This window comes from Kogia breviceps, chromosome 2 (assembly GCF_026419965.1).
Source record: "Kogia breviceps isolate mKogBre1 chromosome 2, mKogBre1 haplotype 1, whole genome shotgun sequence".
Lineage (NCBI taxonomy): Eukaryota > Metazoa > Chordata > Mammalia > Artiodactyla > Physeteridae > Kogia > Kogia breviceps.
Genome location: NC_081311.1, coordinates 146,604,957 through 146,619,640, shown reverse-complemented (window position 1 = coordinate 146,619,640; position 14,684 = coordinate 146,604,957). Strand labels below are relative to the sequence as shown.

General features: G+C 38.2%; 1 protein-coding gene across 1 annotated transcript in view; it reads left to right on the top strand.

Annotated features, from left to right (window-relative positions):
* PDE11A (phosphodiesterase 11A) overlaps positions 1 to 14,684 on the top strand; it is a 429,207-nt gene that overhangs the window by 183,898 nt on the left and 230,625 nt on the right. The window contains exon 5 of the mRNA XM_059052757.2: positions 5,116 to 5,180. Within this exon, the coding sequence (XP_058908740.1) occupies positions 5,116 to 5,180 (65 nt within the window). The remainder of the gene's footprint in view (positions 1 to 5,115; positions 5,181 to 14,684) is intronic.

The following is a 14,684-nucleotide window of genomic DNA, read 5'->3' as shown; positions in this document are numbered from 1 at the left end:
CCAAGCCTTGGCATCCAGGGTCTTTGTTGGGGCTTGATCACTAAAACCTATTTGGCCACCCTCATAGCTGCCCTCAGTCTCCTTGCCCTCCAGAGGTCAACTGATACCATGTGACACAAAGGCTCCACCCTAAATCACATTGTTGGTGTGGCTCAAAGCCACCACTGTAAGTTACATCGTTACTGTCTGGCTGGCCCAAGGCACCCAGGTAAACAGACATTTTTACCCAGGCTGGACATTCCAAGGGCTTAGAGGTTACCTCCCAGGAGACAAGGGCAAAGGCCAGACCTTTCTTTGGATAAGCTTACTTCTTCCTACACACAAGGTCAACACTGTGGTTCATGAATCTAGTATCTGATTTTGATCAGGACACCATGGGCTGGTTTACTGGGGAACACAGCTAGTACTTTCCATGATATGGAGTGCTAAAGTTGAAAGATGCATAATCCTTGACTTTCCCTTTACTCATTAAAAAGGAATTTAGAAACTAAAACCAAAAAACAAAATAAAACAAAATATTTGACCCTGTTTTTCTTTTCAGCATGTGATTTATGTTAAAATAAAAAGTTTAAACATTTTAGAAAAAAGAATTTCTTCCTTTTGGTAGTTTTAACAAGTCCTCTCTTACATTTCAAGAGTTCAGACATTCTGACATTTCACTGAGGTACTTGTTTATCTTATCCATTCTCTTTGTGATTCTAGAGCTGTAAATTATATAGCTTTAAGATTTCAGGATTTTCTGTTCCATTTCTTCTATCTCTCAGAGGGTTTTTTTTTTAATTCTTAAAAGATTTTTATTCTTTTTTAATCTCTAGACATTTTTCAGGTTTATTTCTTAAGGTATGGAGAGCAGAGGTTCACTTTTTATTCCGAGCACTAATTTTGATGAGCCAGGACAAATTAAGCTCCCTACCATAAAGTAAGCTCCATGCATGCAGGGATTTTTTTTTTTATTTTACTTTTACCGTGTAGCCCCAGTGCCTATTGCACTACTTGACACATACAGACACTCAGTACATATTTGTTGTGTCATATAACAGTTTTCAAAAAGTTAAAAACCTAACCCTTGCACAAATCGAAAACAAGCAAGTATCAAAGATGTAGGTAACACAATAATGAGAGAAGCCAGCAAGGCAGTAGTCCGTTCTGAAACAGACACCGGATGAATGCAGGCACAAGATTGCTAGGTTAGAGTTTAAAAATGCTTACCATCATCCAGGACAATAAAATTGTAATTATGGGCTTATCTTTTCTACTGCACAGAAACCATTCGCATTTCTGCCTGGATAAAATTCATTTGCATTGCTATAGGACAAAAATCATTTTTATAATGTCAAGCTGTTCTTTGTTGCCCCAGTGGCTTCCTGAGTGACAGCACTTGCTCTGCTTGTTTTGAACTTCTACTTAATTATTGCCCACTTCTGGGTACCCATCATCAACGTGTGTACTCAAGCCACAAGCCTCATGATGACTTCCTCATTTTACCCCTTGTCTCCTTTTCGTGTAGACCCAGCCATATTCAAATTACCCAAGGGGAATGCTTCCTGAGTGCCACAAGTTACCCTACCTATGACCCTCTATAAAGGCACTTATCCGTGGGTCCTTGCTCTGCTGTCTGCCTGCCTGCAGTGACCAGACTTTGAGCTTTGGGTGACTTTCTGTGGTCCTTTGGGCATACTGTGACCCCCTCCCTAGGACCTGTGAATATAATAAACCCTTTAATTTCACATGCGTTTCTGAGTGTAATCTCTGTGGCCATGTTAGAGTGATCCTCAAAAACCCCACCAAGGGGGCTTACTCCCCCTTTTACCACCCAATGGATATCAGTTTTTCAGAAATTAACATCTGTCCTTCGGAGTTGTAAAGTATTCTAATCACAGTGAAAATTAAGACAAATAAAGTATTCTTAGTAATATTGGAGAGTTTAATCTTATCTATCAAGTCTGAAAATTAAAAGATATATCCTTCTTGATTTCCAAATACAAGAACAATTATTAGTTGATTGGTAACTTGATTTATTTTATATCAAACCAAATGTTTTACTTCAAGTTACTTTTAGTCTATGTTTATTCAGATTCAGGTATATAGTAGGTACTCAATAAATATTCATAGAATTAGTAAATAAAGGTAGAATTTATCTAAGTATTCTGGCTCTGAAGGAGTCATGCCCAAATAATTTTCTCTTTCAGTGCTACTTGCTCATGTTTATGAAAGCAGTGAGTAGTGGGGAAATTAGAAGCTGTGGAATCAGACTGACATGGTTCAAATTCCAGTTCTGTAACATATTGGTTATATGGTTTCCAGGGAACCACTTAACCCCTCTAAGCTTTCATTTTCTTTCAGGAAAATGGGGATAATAATACCTACCTTGCCAGGATGTTGTAAGCATCAATACGTACATAAAGGATTGGTCATAATGTATGCAAAATGCCTCATACAGATTTGCAGTAAAATGGTAGGATATGGTTGTCTTAGTCAGTTTGAGCTGCTATTGCAAATTATCATAGACTGGGTGGCTTAAATAACAAACATGTGTTTCTCCCAGTTCTGGAGTCTGGGAAAGGGAAATCCAAGATCAAGACACTGGCAGATCCAGTGTCTTGGTGTGGCCAAGAGCAAGTGGTGTGTCCACCCTTCCTGGTTTGTAGATGACCATGTTCTCGTTGTATCCTCACATAGCAGAGAAGAGAAGAAGAAGCAAACTCTCTCTGTCTCTTTTAAAAGTACTAATCCCCTTATGAGGCTGCACCCTCACAACCTAATAACCTCTCAAAGGCCCCATCTCCAAATACCATCACATTGAGGATTAGGGTTTCAACATACGAATTTTGGGGGGACACAAACATTCAGTTCATAGTAACAGCCTAAAATATGATTAAAAAGTAGAAGAATTTACTGTCATCTAACAAAATAATGGAAAGAAATCACAGATGATGAGAGATCAAAGTAGAGATATGACTTTCTCTTTTAAAATCTGTAACAGTTTCCCATTCTGCAAGCATAAATGAAAGGCTTCTACTTATTATCCTATTATTGTTTTAACTTTAAGAATTATTTAGGGTATGGTTTGAGGAATTTATTATTTGGTGATAGCAGATAGTCTGTTTGTGGCTTGTTGGCCTTGTGAGACCCTAAGAATATTGCAGCTAGATCAAGATTTCTGTGTTCTAAGTGATTGGTTTCTGTTTAAGCCCTCAATTAAGGTAAGTGTTCTAGTTAATTTTGCGTGTAACAAATAAGCCCAACATTGAGAGGCTTAAACCAAACATGTTGGTTTAACCTGATCCTGTGGATCACGCACTTGGAGAGGGACTAGCCAGGATGGTTTACCTCTTTCTGGGATATCTGGAACCACTGTTGGAAATCAGGGGTGACTTAATGGTTGGGAACTAGAATCATCTGAAGGTCTGTTTGCTTTTATGTCTGGCACCTGGGCTGGGAGGGCTTAAAGACTGGATGGAGCTGCTGACCAGAGAATCTACATGTGACTCCTCTGTACGGTTGGCTACCTTTCAGCATAGTGTTCTCAGGGTAGTTGGACATATGACATGGTGGCTCAGGGCTCCAGGCACAAGTATTCCAGTCAGATGAGGCAGAAGCTGCATTGCCTTTTATGATAACTTCAGAAGGCGCATAGCCTCTCTTCTATATATTCTATTTGTTGTAGTGGTCTGGAGCCCACCTAGATTCAAGGGGAGGAAACATAGACACTACAACTTGGTAGGAAGGTGGCAGGGTCATGTTGTAGAGAAGAATGTGGGATAGGAGATATTGCTGTGGCCATCTCTGGAAAGTAAAATTTGCCACAATGAGTAATTTTGTAGAGGCTTATTTCACATTAGAATATGAAATGAAATATGTCCTATAGTTGTCAAGGGTATTTCCTTTTAGTTGAGCTATTGTCACTGCCCTGCTAGTCACACACAGTTTTCTTTGTGATGGGCTTTTATCTTTTTCTTAATGTTGCATTTTTTTAGTATGGGTTCATTACCTCACTGATAAAACTGTTTTAATATTTAATCTTTTCCCAGTTCCCAAGTCATTTTCTCAAGTGCCCATCAATTCCTTATAAGTGGTTAATTTAAATGGCCTTTGAAGCATGACTGCATCTGGCTAAGGCAAATCTAAATGTCAACCTTGGAAGCATCCAGTGACATTCAGATGACTCCTTTCAGTATAGGGCCTCCTTTTTCTATCATGTGGTATATCTTGTCAAAAGAGGACCAGAAACGGTGCTTTTCCCACTCAATATTTTTAGCGTTGTTGAAAAAACGGACACTCTATAGAGTCATGCAGACTTGCTTTAATCCCAGAGGTCCCATTTAGTTGTGTGAAACAGTGTAAGTTTCTTAAAAGTTTTGGGTTGGTTTCCTCATCTGTATACTGAAGATAAAAATCCCCACTTCAGAGAGTTGTAATAGGGAAATTAAATAGTCAAAGAAGCTTCTGATGTAGGGCCTGGTTTATAGTAAGAACTCAACAGTAGCTAATGATAAGAAAAACTGCCTTTGTATTTTTCTGTGTCTATAAATTACCTTTCAGTGTAATAGATCTTGATCAGCATCTTGAACTGATTGTGCCAGTTTCACTGGACAGGTAAGGAAGGGAGGAAGTGTCCACACTAGGGATGATCTTGAGTGTCTTCCTCTTCGTTACCCTTTGCAGATGACAGAAAAACATTCACGTGAGGACAGTGATAAGCCAGGGAAGGTAATTTCAGGAACCTGGGGTTGATGGAGGGCAACCTTTTGAAAGATGTTTTGTCTCTGCCAGGTTCTCCATGGATGGTGACTGGGTTGTTAAAAGGGCAGTAAAAAATTTATTTTCAAATGAGATGTCCCTTTGCCTGACCACCACAGGATTTTTACACCTTACTGTAAAAATATATACATATTTAGAAATGTATTAAAACTTGGGCAATATGTGCCATGTAAGAAATTAAGTACAAAATGTAGGATAAAATTTTCTCATATCCCTTGGGATTTCTCCACTTAAAATCTCTTTAATCTTCAATTATTGTAGTAGTCATTATAAAGATGAAAAATGTTTACTGGAATATTTTAAACTGTGAGAAGGCTTTAACTGACTTGGATTTGTTGTCTTTCTGTGTGGCAGGTGGTGAAGTTTACCAAATCCTTTGAATTGCTGTCCCCAAAGTGCAGTGCCGATGCTGAGAACAGGTAGGGCTTGTGAGTTTCAGTTTTGTCTCTAATCCTCATCTTCGATTCGTGGTGTTGGCAACATTGCATAATTTCTGAGGATAAGAGTTTTTCTTTCTTTAGATCAGCAAGTGCAGCCAAATATCATCACTCTTCTGTATTTTAGGGCTTAAATTAAAACTATGTATAAAAATACATGTATATACATCTAAAACTGCTAATGAATAAAGTTGATTTTTAGATATTCCATAACTGCATAGATAACCATTTTTTTGTTTTTTTTTTTTTCTTTATTCTGGTCCCTCATTTGTCTTCATCCCTTTTGTTTGCTTGTGTTTGACCAATACCCCTTGGGGAAAAGACTAAGAGTTTCTAGTAATTCACTTTTTGTCCCCATTGGTATCTTTGAGGCTGTAGCAGGGTGAAAGTAAGGGTTGGGGACAATCAGTGAATTTCTGTTAGCTTTGCACTACCCTGAATAATAGTTTGGCTACTACAAAAATAGATTCTCTTTACTTTGGTCACCTCTAGAAGAAGGGCCAAAAAAAGTAGTGAAATTGACCAAAATGCAGAAATATGGAGAAGGACAAGTAAAGCATGATGATGATAATGATGACAATACCAGTGATGGTAATACCAGCTAGATAAGCAGTTTCCATTTATTCTGTGCTGAGTGTGCCAGGTACCATTCTAAATGCTTTATATACATTGAATACCCCCAAATAACCTGATGAAGTAGGCATCATTACCCATGCGTGACAGAGGAGAAAGCCAAGGTTCAGTGAGTTTAAGTGACTTGTTCAAGGCCCTGCAGCCAGTAAATGGTAGCCACATCTCGGGACAAGATCACCTGCGTAAAACCCTCCCAATCTCTGAATTTTGATCCCATTGCCACACATAATTTACAGTCTGGTAATTAATCTCATATAGTGAATGTCTGCTGGATTGTTTCCCAATCTGGCTGGATCAATCAGGATCAAGCTTGGAGAACTGAATAAAAACTAAATTCTCAGGACCTACAGGAGTGCTTTTGATTCAATATGTTAAAAGTGAAGTCCTAAAGATCTGTATATTCAAAAGGCCCCTTGGGTAATACCTGTTTCAAGATGTAATAGTTGAGGGTAATTTGATTTTATGTACTTATTATTGCCTTTAAGTTCAGAAAATAGAAATCAGTACATTAAAATGGGCACTTTAGTTGCTTCACTTTTTATCAAGTGTATGAAATTTAAAAGAGTCCATTTCTAATTCCAGTTATAGAGCATTCTTGAAAAGGCAAAATTATAGGAACAGAAAGCAGATCAGTAGTTGCCAAGGTATGGAGATAGAGAGAAGGGTTTACTATGAAGGGGGTACAGGGGAATTTTGAGTGGTGAAGAAACCGTTCTCCATCTTGCTTATGGTGGCAGTTATACAACTGCATTTGTCAAAACTTGCAGAACTATGTGCTTAAAAAGCATAAATTTTACTGTTTGTAAATTATACCTTAAAATGGGAAGCAAGAGGTCTTTTGTAAGAGGTTTTTGTTTTCGTGAAAATGTATGTCCACATCTAATGTTTAATGTCATCTAATCTATACCCAAAAAAGATTTAGACATAGAGTTACTAGTGGTGTATTCAGCCATTTTCCTAAAAATTTCATGTAAAATAACATGAAATACATTAAAAAATATATATCTGTACTTAGTCCTTTAGCTAGTTATGGCCTCATATAGGTTCTCTCTCTCATATATGAGGGGAAAAAGCCTTCCTTTGAAATCCTAATGTTTTAATTTTTTTTTTTTTTTTTAACTACTGAATGTGCCCTCATGGTCATTGCAGAGTTAAATATTTCATTATTTTTAACGCTGAGAGAACTTCCATGTCAAGACGAAATGACCCAAGGCCCATACTGCTCTTGGCAAACTTCTGATAATAATAAGAAGAAAGAAAGAAAGAGAGAGAGAGAGAGAGAGAGAGAGAGAGAGAGAGAGAGAGGGAGGGAGGGAGGGAGGGAGGGAGGGAGGGAGGGAAAGAGAGAAAGAAAAAGGGAAAGAAGGAGAGAAAGAAAGAGAGAAAGGTCAGATTTTCTTTAAAGAGACATTGGAAAAGTGCCTTTGAACTTTGACATTATGAGATAGTACTCTCCATCATTCTATTTGTGGCCTTTATGTAGAATGTACATTTATTTCAGAAGACCTTTCCTGCATTGTCTAGTAATTTTCCTCATGTAGATGTGGGATCCTTTGGTCATTTATTGGAAGTTAAAGGAATAAAGACAAGTGGCTCTAGCATTTACTTCTCCAGTGGCTGTGGAAGAAACATTGAAATAGTCTATGAGTCTACAAATCACAGCCTGCTCTCAACACGTTGTAAATCTTTCCTTTAACCTTCATCACTTAACATCTTCTCTATAGATAATGTTCATTGGATACCTTAGTCCTCTGGACATCATTCAGAGTTTTAATAGGATAGCTCTTGAAGATAATGTCTAGGGTTTCATGCAACAATGTTTCAGGGCATTAGTTTAATTCTGATGAACTTTGATTTAAAGCTTGCTGATTTTTATAGACAGTCCTTGAAGACTTTTTTAAAAACCAGTTTTGTTGCTGACTCATCATTTCTGCCTCCAGTCTTATGTGGCTAACTCTTTTGTCATGGCCAGTCTCCTCTTGGTCTCCATGTAATTAATACCAAGCAATTTGAGAGTTGGAAATGATTTGATCTGTCTTTCTTTGTGCGGTGTTTACCTCCTCTGGGACATCCTTGATGACTCTTCTAGTGATAAGATTCCCACTATGTCACGGTGGGCTTTTTCCACTGATAGGGAGTTCTAATTGTTAGAAAGGCATTTTAGGTTGAATCACATTTCTGTAACTTCCACCTCTTTGTCCTAAATTTGTCCTTTGGAGATAGTTATCCTTTCACTAATTTTATTACTTCATTCCACAGCCATTTGATGAGTACCTACTCTCTGATAGGTAATGGAGCTACAGAGATTTTTTTTTTTTTTAATCAGCAGTCTCTGCCCTCAAGGATCTCAAGGCCAATGAACAGGGCTAGGAGTGGGTTAAGAATATAATATAACAATACCTGGATTTCAACAAACTTCCAGACCATGGCTATAAATATAGTCACAGTGATAATCTATACTTGGCTGCTTGGTCGTTTCTCCCTTTAAGTGTAAGAACCCAAGCCCTTTGCAAAAGTCACTCTTGAAGTAGCTCTTGGAATTCCCAAGATTAAAAAAAATTTTTTTTATTGCTCACTCATCATTTCTTCCAAGTGTTCCTAAGTCCTCTTCCTCTAAACATGGCAGAGCAGCATCTGCTGGACATGGGCTTCCTGGCCCACTGCAGAATTCCCATGGGCATAACTGGACTCCTCACCACCAATGTGCCACAGCTCCCCGGACACTGTCTCAGATGCACTGGTGGCCTTTCCAAATCCAAGCAGGGCTCGGTAGTCAGTGCAGAAGGTAAGAAGGTTCACTTTCCCTACCATGTGCTATACTTTGTTGGCTGACCCCTAATCAGTCCTGCATGTACCTCATTTTTTTTACAAGTCTTTTCATTCCTAAAGCCTTTCTTTCTCCATAGGACTCAGACTTAGTCCGTGGGGCCAGGCTTAGGAACCAGTCCCCAGATTGAGAGCTAGCCACTAAGTTGTTCTTTTGATTTCCCCACCTTTCTTCCATCTTAGCCACCAGACTCAGATGCTCAAGACCTCCTCCTCCCAGTCCCTTCCCCTCCATGCACATCAGCTTATACAAATAAATGCCCCCTCATATACAGCTGTGTCCAAGATTAGGCTCATATGTCCTGCTGTCAAGTACATCAGTGGTAACAAAGCAATTCAATACTTTCTGTAAAAGGTTTGTGCAAGGTGGTATTTTAATATAGAGGAAGGGGCACCCAACTCATCTGGGGAAAACTGAAATATGATCCTCAGGTAAAGCTTTCAGACATGGTAAAAGTTAGGTCCCGTAAAATGATGGGAAGTTAGTGACATGACTACCTTCCAGGGTGAGGAAACATCGTAAACAGAAGCATAGAGGTGAGAGAGAAAACATGGCATGTTTCAGAATCTTTAATTAGGGCTGTGATCTGTTGTCACAAGGGTCATCATAATTGATGGTGATGGCCCTTAACTCTTTCTGAGGGCATCCAGCTCCCCTGAATGCCATCTCATGGGGGTTTGGATCCTATCTGGTCCTCAGATGCTCAGACCCTCTTAATTGGCCTGGAGACTGGCTACATGCCTGCTTGCTCACGGGGGAGTAGCAACAGATAGTGAAATATTAAGATTTGTCTTGAAAAATCCTCTGGGCAGTATGTGGAAGAAGGACCAGAGGATGACAAGCTAAAGCCACCAAGGATTATATCTACTGCCTTACCCACATGGCAGTGGTTCAGTTCTGGTAGATGGCACGGATCCACTATCCTTAACTTTTCCAAGTCAGCAACTGCTATTTTTAGACTATTTTCTTATTTCATGGTCCTCAGACTCTTCACCACCCTTTTTATTCTCCCCTGGACGTGCCCCAGCTTAGAATGGAACATGATATTCCAGTTTTTTCCAGAATCAGAACAGTTTAGAAATAGACATGTGCCTCTCTTTTGCAGAATATAATTCTGTTGATGCATTTATTATTTACAGTCCTCTTGCGTTGTCAATACTAACTTAAAAAAAATATTAAGATCTTGTCTGATCCATTCGACTCTCCCTCTTCTCAGATCTCACTCTAGGACCTTTCCTGTGAAGCCTAATTTAATAATATTTAGTGAAGCGGCCAGAATAAACTTTTTTGAATCTCTTATTCAAGCTTTAATAAACCTCTTTCTGTTCTCAATAGGAATAGGGATTCTGAATGATCATATGTACTTAGAAATGAAAAAGAACATTTATGGACATCTTAAGAGTTAGAAATTTTTATTTAGTTTAAAATATATTTGGCCACATTCTATTGATGTATCTCCTAGGTATAAATATGGGTGCTTTGGAAATTGCACTTTCTCATCACTGCTACTTAAGGCTAAAAAAAAGAAGAAAGAAAAAAAAGCCAAATGTCTGTAATTTCTAGAACATAACAACTGACTAAAGGGAATTTTCACATAATCATTTAATGGAATATAATGGAAATATATATTGTTTAAAAACCAAGCACTGTAACCATTTCAGCATTTTGGGACTAAGGGAGTAAACTTATTTCAGAGGGAAACAATCTTTTTTAAAAAACTGTCTTCTTACTATATTTTTCATTTGGTATGACTAGAAAGGGAGGAGAAAAATAAAGCTGGAAATCTCAGAGCAGGTAAATAAAGGGTAAGAGTCTGTTTAATGAGTCTTTCAGCATACAGGTCAGCCTGGAGGGTGGAGAGCTAAAATGTTCTGTTTGATAAGATGAGGGTATATGGTAGGCAGAGTAATGCCCCCTCAAAGATATCCAGGTCCTAATCTGTGGAACCATGGCATAAGGGACTTTGCAGATCTGATTAAGAATCTTGAGATGGGAAGATCATCCTGGATTATCTCGATGGGTCCAATGTAATCAGAAGGGTCCTTATAAATGGAGATGTGGTGACAGAAGAAGAGGTCACTAGTCATGGCAATCAGAGAGAAAAAGAAATAAAAGGAATACAGATTGGAAGTGAAGAAGTAAAACTGTCACTGTTTGCAGTTGACATGATACTATACATAGATAATCCTAAAGATGCCACCAGAAAACTACTAGAGCTGATCAGTGAATTTGGTAAAGTTGCAGGATACAAAATTAATGCACAGAAATCTCTTGCATTCCTATATACTAACAATGAAAGATCAGAAAGAGAAATCCAAGGAAACAATCGCATTCACCACTACAACAAAAAGAATAAAATACCTAGCAATAAACCTACCTAAGGAGACAAAAGACCTGTTAAGACACTGATGAAAGAAATCAAAGATGACACAGACAGATGGAGAGATATACCATGTTCTTGGATTGGAAGAATCAATATTGTGAAAATGACTGTACTACCCAAAGCAATCTACAGATTCAATACAATCCCTATCAAATTACCAATGGCATTTTTTTTTTACAGAACTAGAACAAAAAATCTTAAAATTTGTATGGAGACACAAAAGACCCCTAATAGCCAAAGCAATCTTGAGGGAAAAAAACCGAGTCACCTTATCTTTGATAAAGGAGGGAAGGATATACAGTGGAGAAAAGACAGCCTCTTCAATAAGTGGTGCTGGGAAAACTGGACAGCTACATGTAAAAGTATGAAATTAGAACACTCCCTAACACCACACACAAAAATAAACTCAAAATGGGTTAAAGACCTAAATGTAAGGCCAGACACTATCAAACTCTTAGAGGAAAACATAGGCAGAACACTCTACGACATAAATCACAGCAAGATCCTTTTTGACCCATCTCCTAGAGTAATGGAAATAAAAACAAAAATAAACAAATGGGACCTAATGAAACTTAAAAGCTTTTGCACAGCAAAGGATACCATAAACAAGACCAAAAGACAACCCTCAGAATGGGAGAAACTATTTGCAAATGAAGCAACTGACAAAGGATTAATCTCCAAAATTTATAAGCAACTCATGCAGCTCAATAACAAAAAAACAAACAGCCCAATCCAAAAATGGGCAGAAGAACTAAATTGACATTTCTCCAAAGAAGACATACAGATGGCCAAGAGGCACATGAAAAACTGCTCAACATCACTAATTATTAGAGAAATGCAAGTCAGAAGTACAATGAGATATCACCTCATACCAGTTAGAATGGGCATCATCAGAAAATCTACAAACAACAAATGCTGGAGAGGGTGTGGAGAAAAGGGAACCCTCTTGTGCTGTTGGTGGGGATGTAAATTGATACAGCCACTATGGAGAACAGTATTGAGGTTCCTTAAAAATACTAAAAATAGAACTACCATATGACCCAGCAATCCCACTACTGGGCATCTACTCTGAGAAAACCATAATTCAAAAAGACACATGCACCCCAATGTTTACTGCAGCACTATTTACAATCTCCAGGTCATGGAAGCAACCTAAATGCCCATTGACAGACAAATGGATAAAGAAGATGTGCTACATATATACAATGGAATATTACTCAGCCATAAAAAAGAATGAAACTGGGTCATTTGTAGAGACATGGATGGACCTAGAGACTGTCATACAGAGTGAAGTAAATCAGAAACAGAAAAACAAATATCATATATTAACGCATATACATGGAATCTAGAAAAATGGTACAGATGAACCTGTTTGCAGGGCAGGGGTGGAGACACGGATGTAGAGAACAAATGTATGGACACCAAGGGGGGAAAGCGGGGGTGGGGTGGTGGTGGTGGGATGCATTGGGAGATTGGGACTGACATATATGCACTGATATGTATAGAATAGATAACTAATAAGAACTGCTGTATAAAAATAATAAATAAAATAGAAAAAGAAAAGCAGCAGAAGTCAGTGTAATGCAGTTTGAGAAAGACTCAACCTGTCATTGCTGGCTTTGAAGATGAATGAATGGACACATGAGCCAAGGAATGTTGGCAACCTCTAAAAGTTGGAAAAGGCAAGGAAAGGAGTTCTCCCCTAGATAATTGTAAGCTAATACCTTTGTGCTGTTTAAAGTCACTTAAGTTTGTGGTAATGTGTTACAACAATGACAGGAAACTAATACAGGGTTTGAATTTAAAAGGAGTCCAAGAAGAAGAGAATTCAGGAAAAAATGAAGGAATAAGGAGAGGCAAACAAAGAACCCGTGGAACTGAGCAATATGGGTAGAGGCTGAAACTTGTGGGAAAACATGACCAGTGAGAAATTCCCAGGGGTGAGGCAGTTAAAGGATTTGTGTGAACTGTATGTTGTGTACTCTTTTAAAATATTACATATGCTTGTCCTTTGCTTGCTATTCAGCTTACTGTCTTCAGTTGCCACTCACATCTTATAAAACCAAAAATGCATGTTTTTACAGGCTACTGCTGAGAATATAGAGATAGAAAATATAAGATCTTTAACACTCAAATAGAAATATTCTAAGTTACAAATTTGTTCGATTTTAAATGTTATTTCAGTAAAACTTGTTTCCCCAGTGTAGTGGGTTGAATAGTGTCCCCTCAAAATTCGTGACTATCTGAAACCTGGGACCTTATTTGGAAATAAGGTCTTTGCAGATACAGTTAGTTAAGGATCTTGAGATGAAATCATGCTGGATATATATTTTGGATTTTCCCCACGGGTAGTAAATCCAATGACTGGTGTCCTCAGAAGAAGAGGAGAGGACATACAGTGACACAAAGGAAAAGACCATGTGAAGACAGAGGCAGAAATTGGAGTGATAAGTACAAGCCCAAGAACACCAGGAGCCATCAGAACCTGGAAAAGCCAATGAAAGATTCTCCCTAGAGCCTTCGGAGGGATCATGGCCCTGCCAACACCTTGATTTCAGTCTTCTGGCCTCCAGAATTATGAGAGAATACATTTCTGTTGTAAGCCACCAAGTTTGTAGCACTTTGTTATGGCAGCCCTAGGAGACTAATATACTCAGTTATTAAATGAGGAAGATATATGTGGAATCTAGAAAAATGGTACCGATGAACCTGTTTGCAAGGCAGAAATAGAGACACAGATATAGAGAACAAGCATTTGGACCCCAAGTGGGGAAAGCCGGGGGTGGGGGAGGGTGGGGTGAACTGGGAGATTGGGATTGACATATATACACTAATATGTATAACATAGATAACTAATAAGAACCTGCAGTATAAAAAATAAATAAATAAAATAAAATTCAAATCAAAAAAAATATGAGGAAGATAAAATTGATAATGTCTACTAAATGTCTCTTCCAGCAACAAAGTTCCAGGAAGCTGTGATTCTTTGCATCCACTATTGTGCATTATAGTGATATCTACTTTAATTAGGGAAAGAGAATTAACTGTCACTGAAAGTCTAGTATCCATCACACTTATGTTGTCTTAGTCTCACAAGTGCCCAATGAGTTACATGTTATTGTCCTTATTTTACAAATGAGGATCCTGAGGCTCAGAGAGGTAAGTAACTTGCACACATTTGCAGCACTTCTGGCAGTACTACCTATGCTCCTGCAGGCTTATGTCTGGAAGCAATTCTCTTAGCCATCTAATGCTCATTCTATTAAGACCATGGCCTTAGTTGAGTTAGATGCTTGTCTTCAACAAGATTATACTATGATTTAGCATTGAAATGAAAAGTATCATTTTGCAGAAAAACATGGAAACAAGAAGTGAAATGTAAATTTGTTACTAGTGATGAAAATGTTTATTGTTAGAAAACCGGCCACATGTCTATATGTTCTTGCAAATCTACAACCAAGGAAGAAACTCACAAGGAGACGAAGCTGTGCTATATATTGTTACTAAAATACATACTAAAGGATCATTTACTGCATGCCAAGTGATGCCACTGAAGGCAGGAAAAATTGACAAAGTACTCACAATAAATGAAAGAAATTTCAAAACGATAAGAGGCCAGTGTAACCAAATTCATGCATGATGC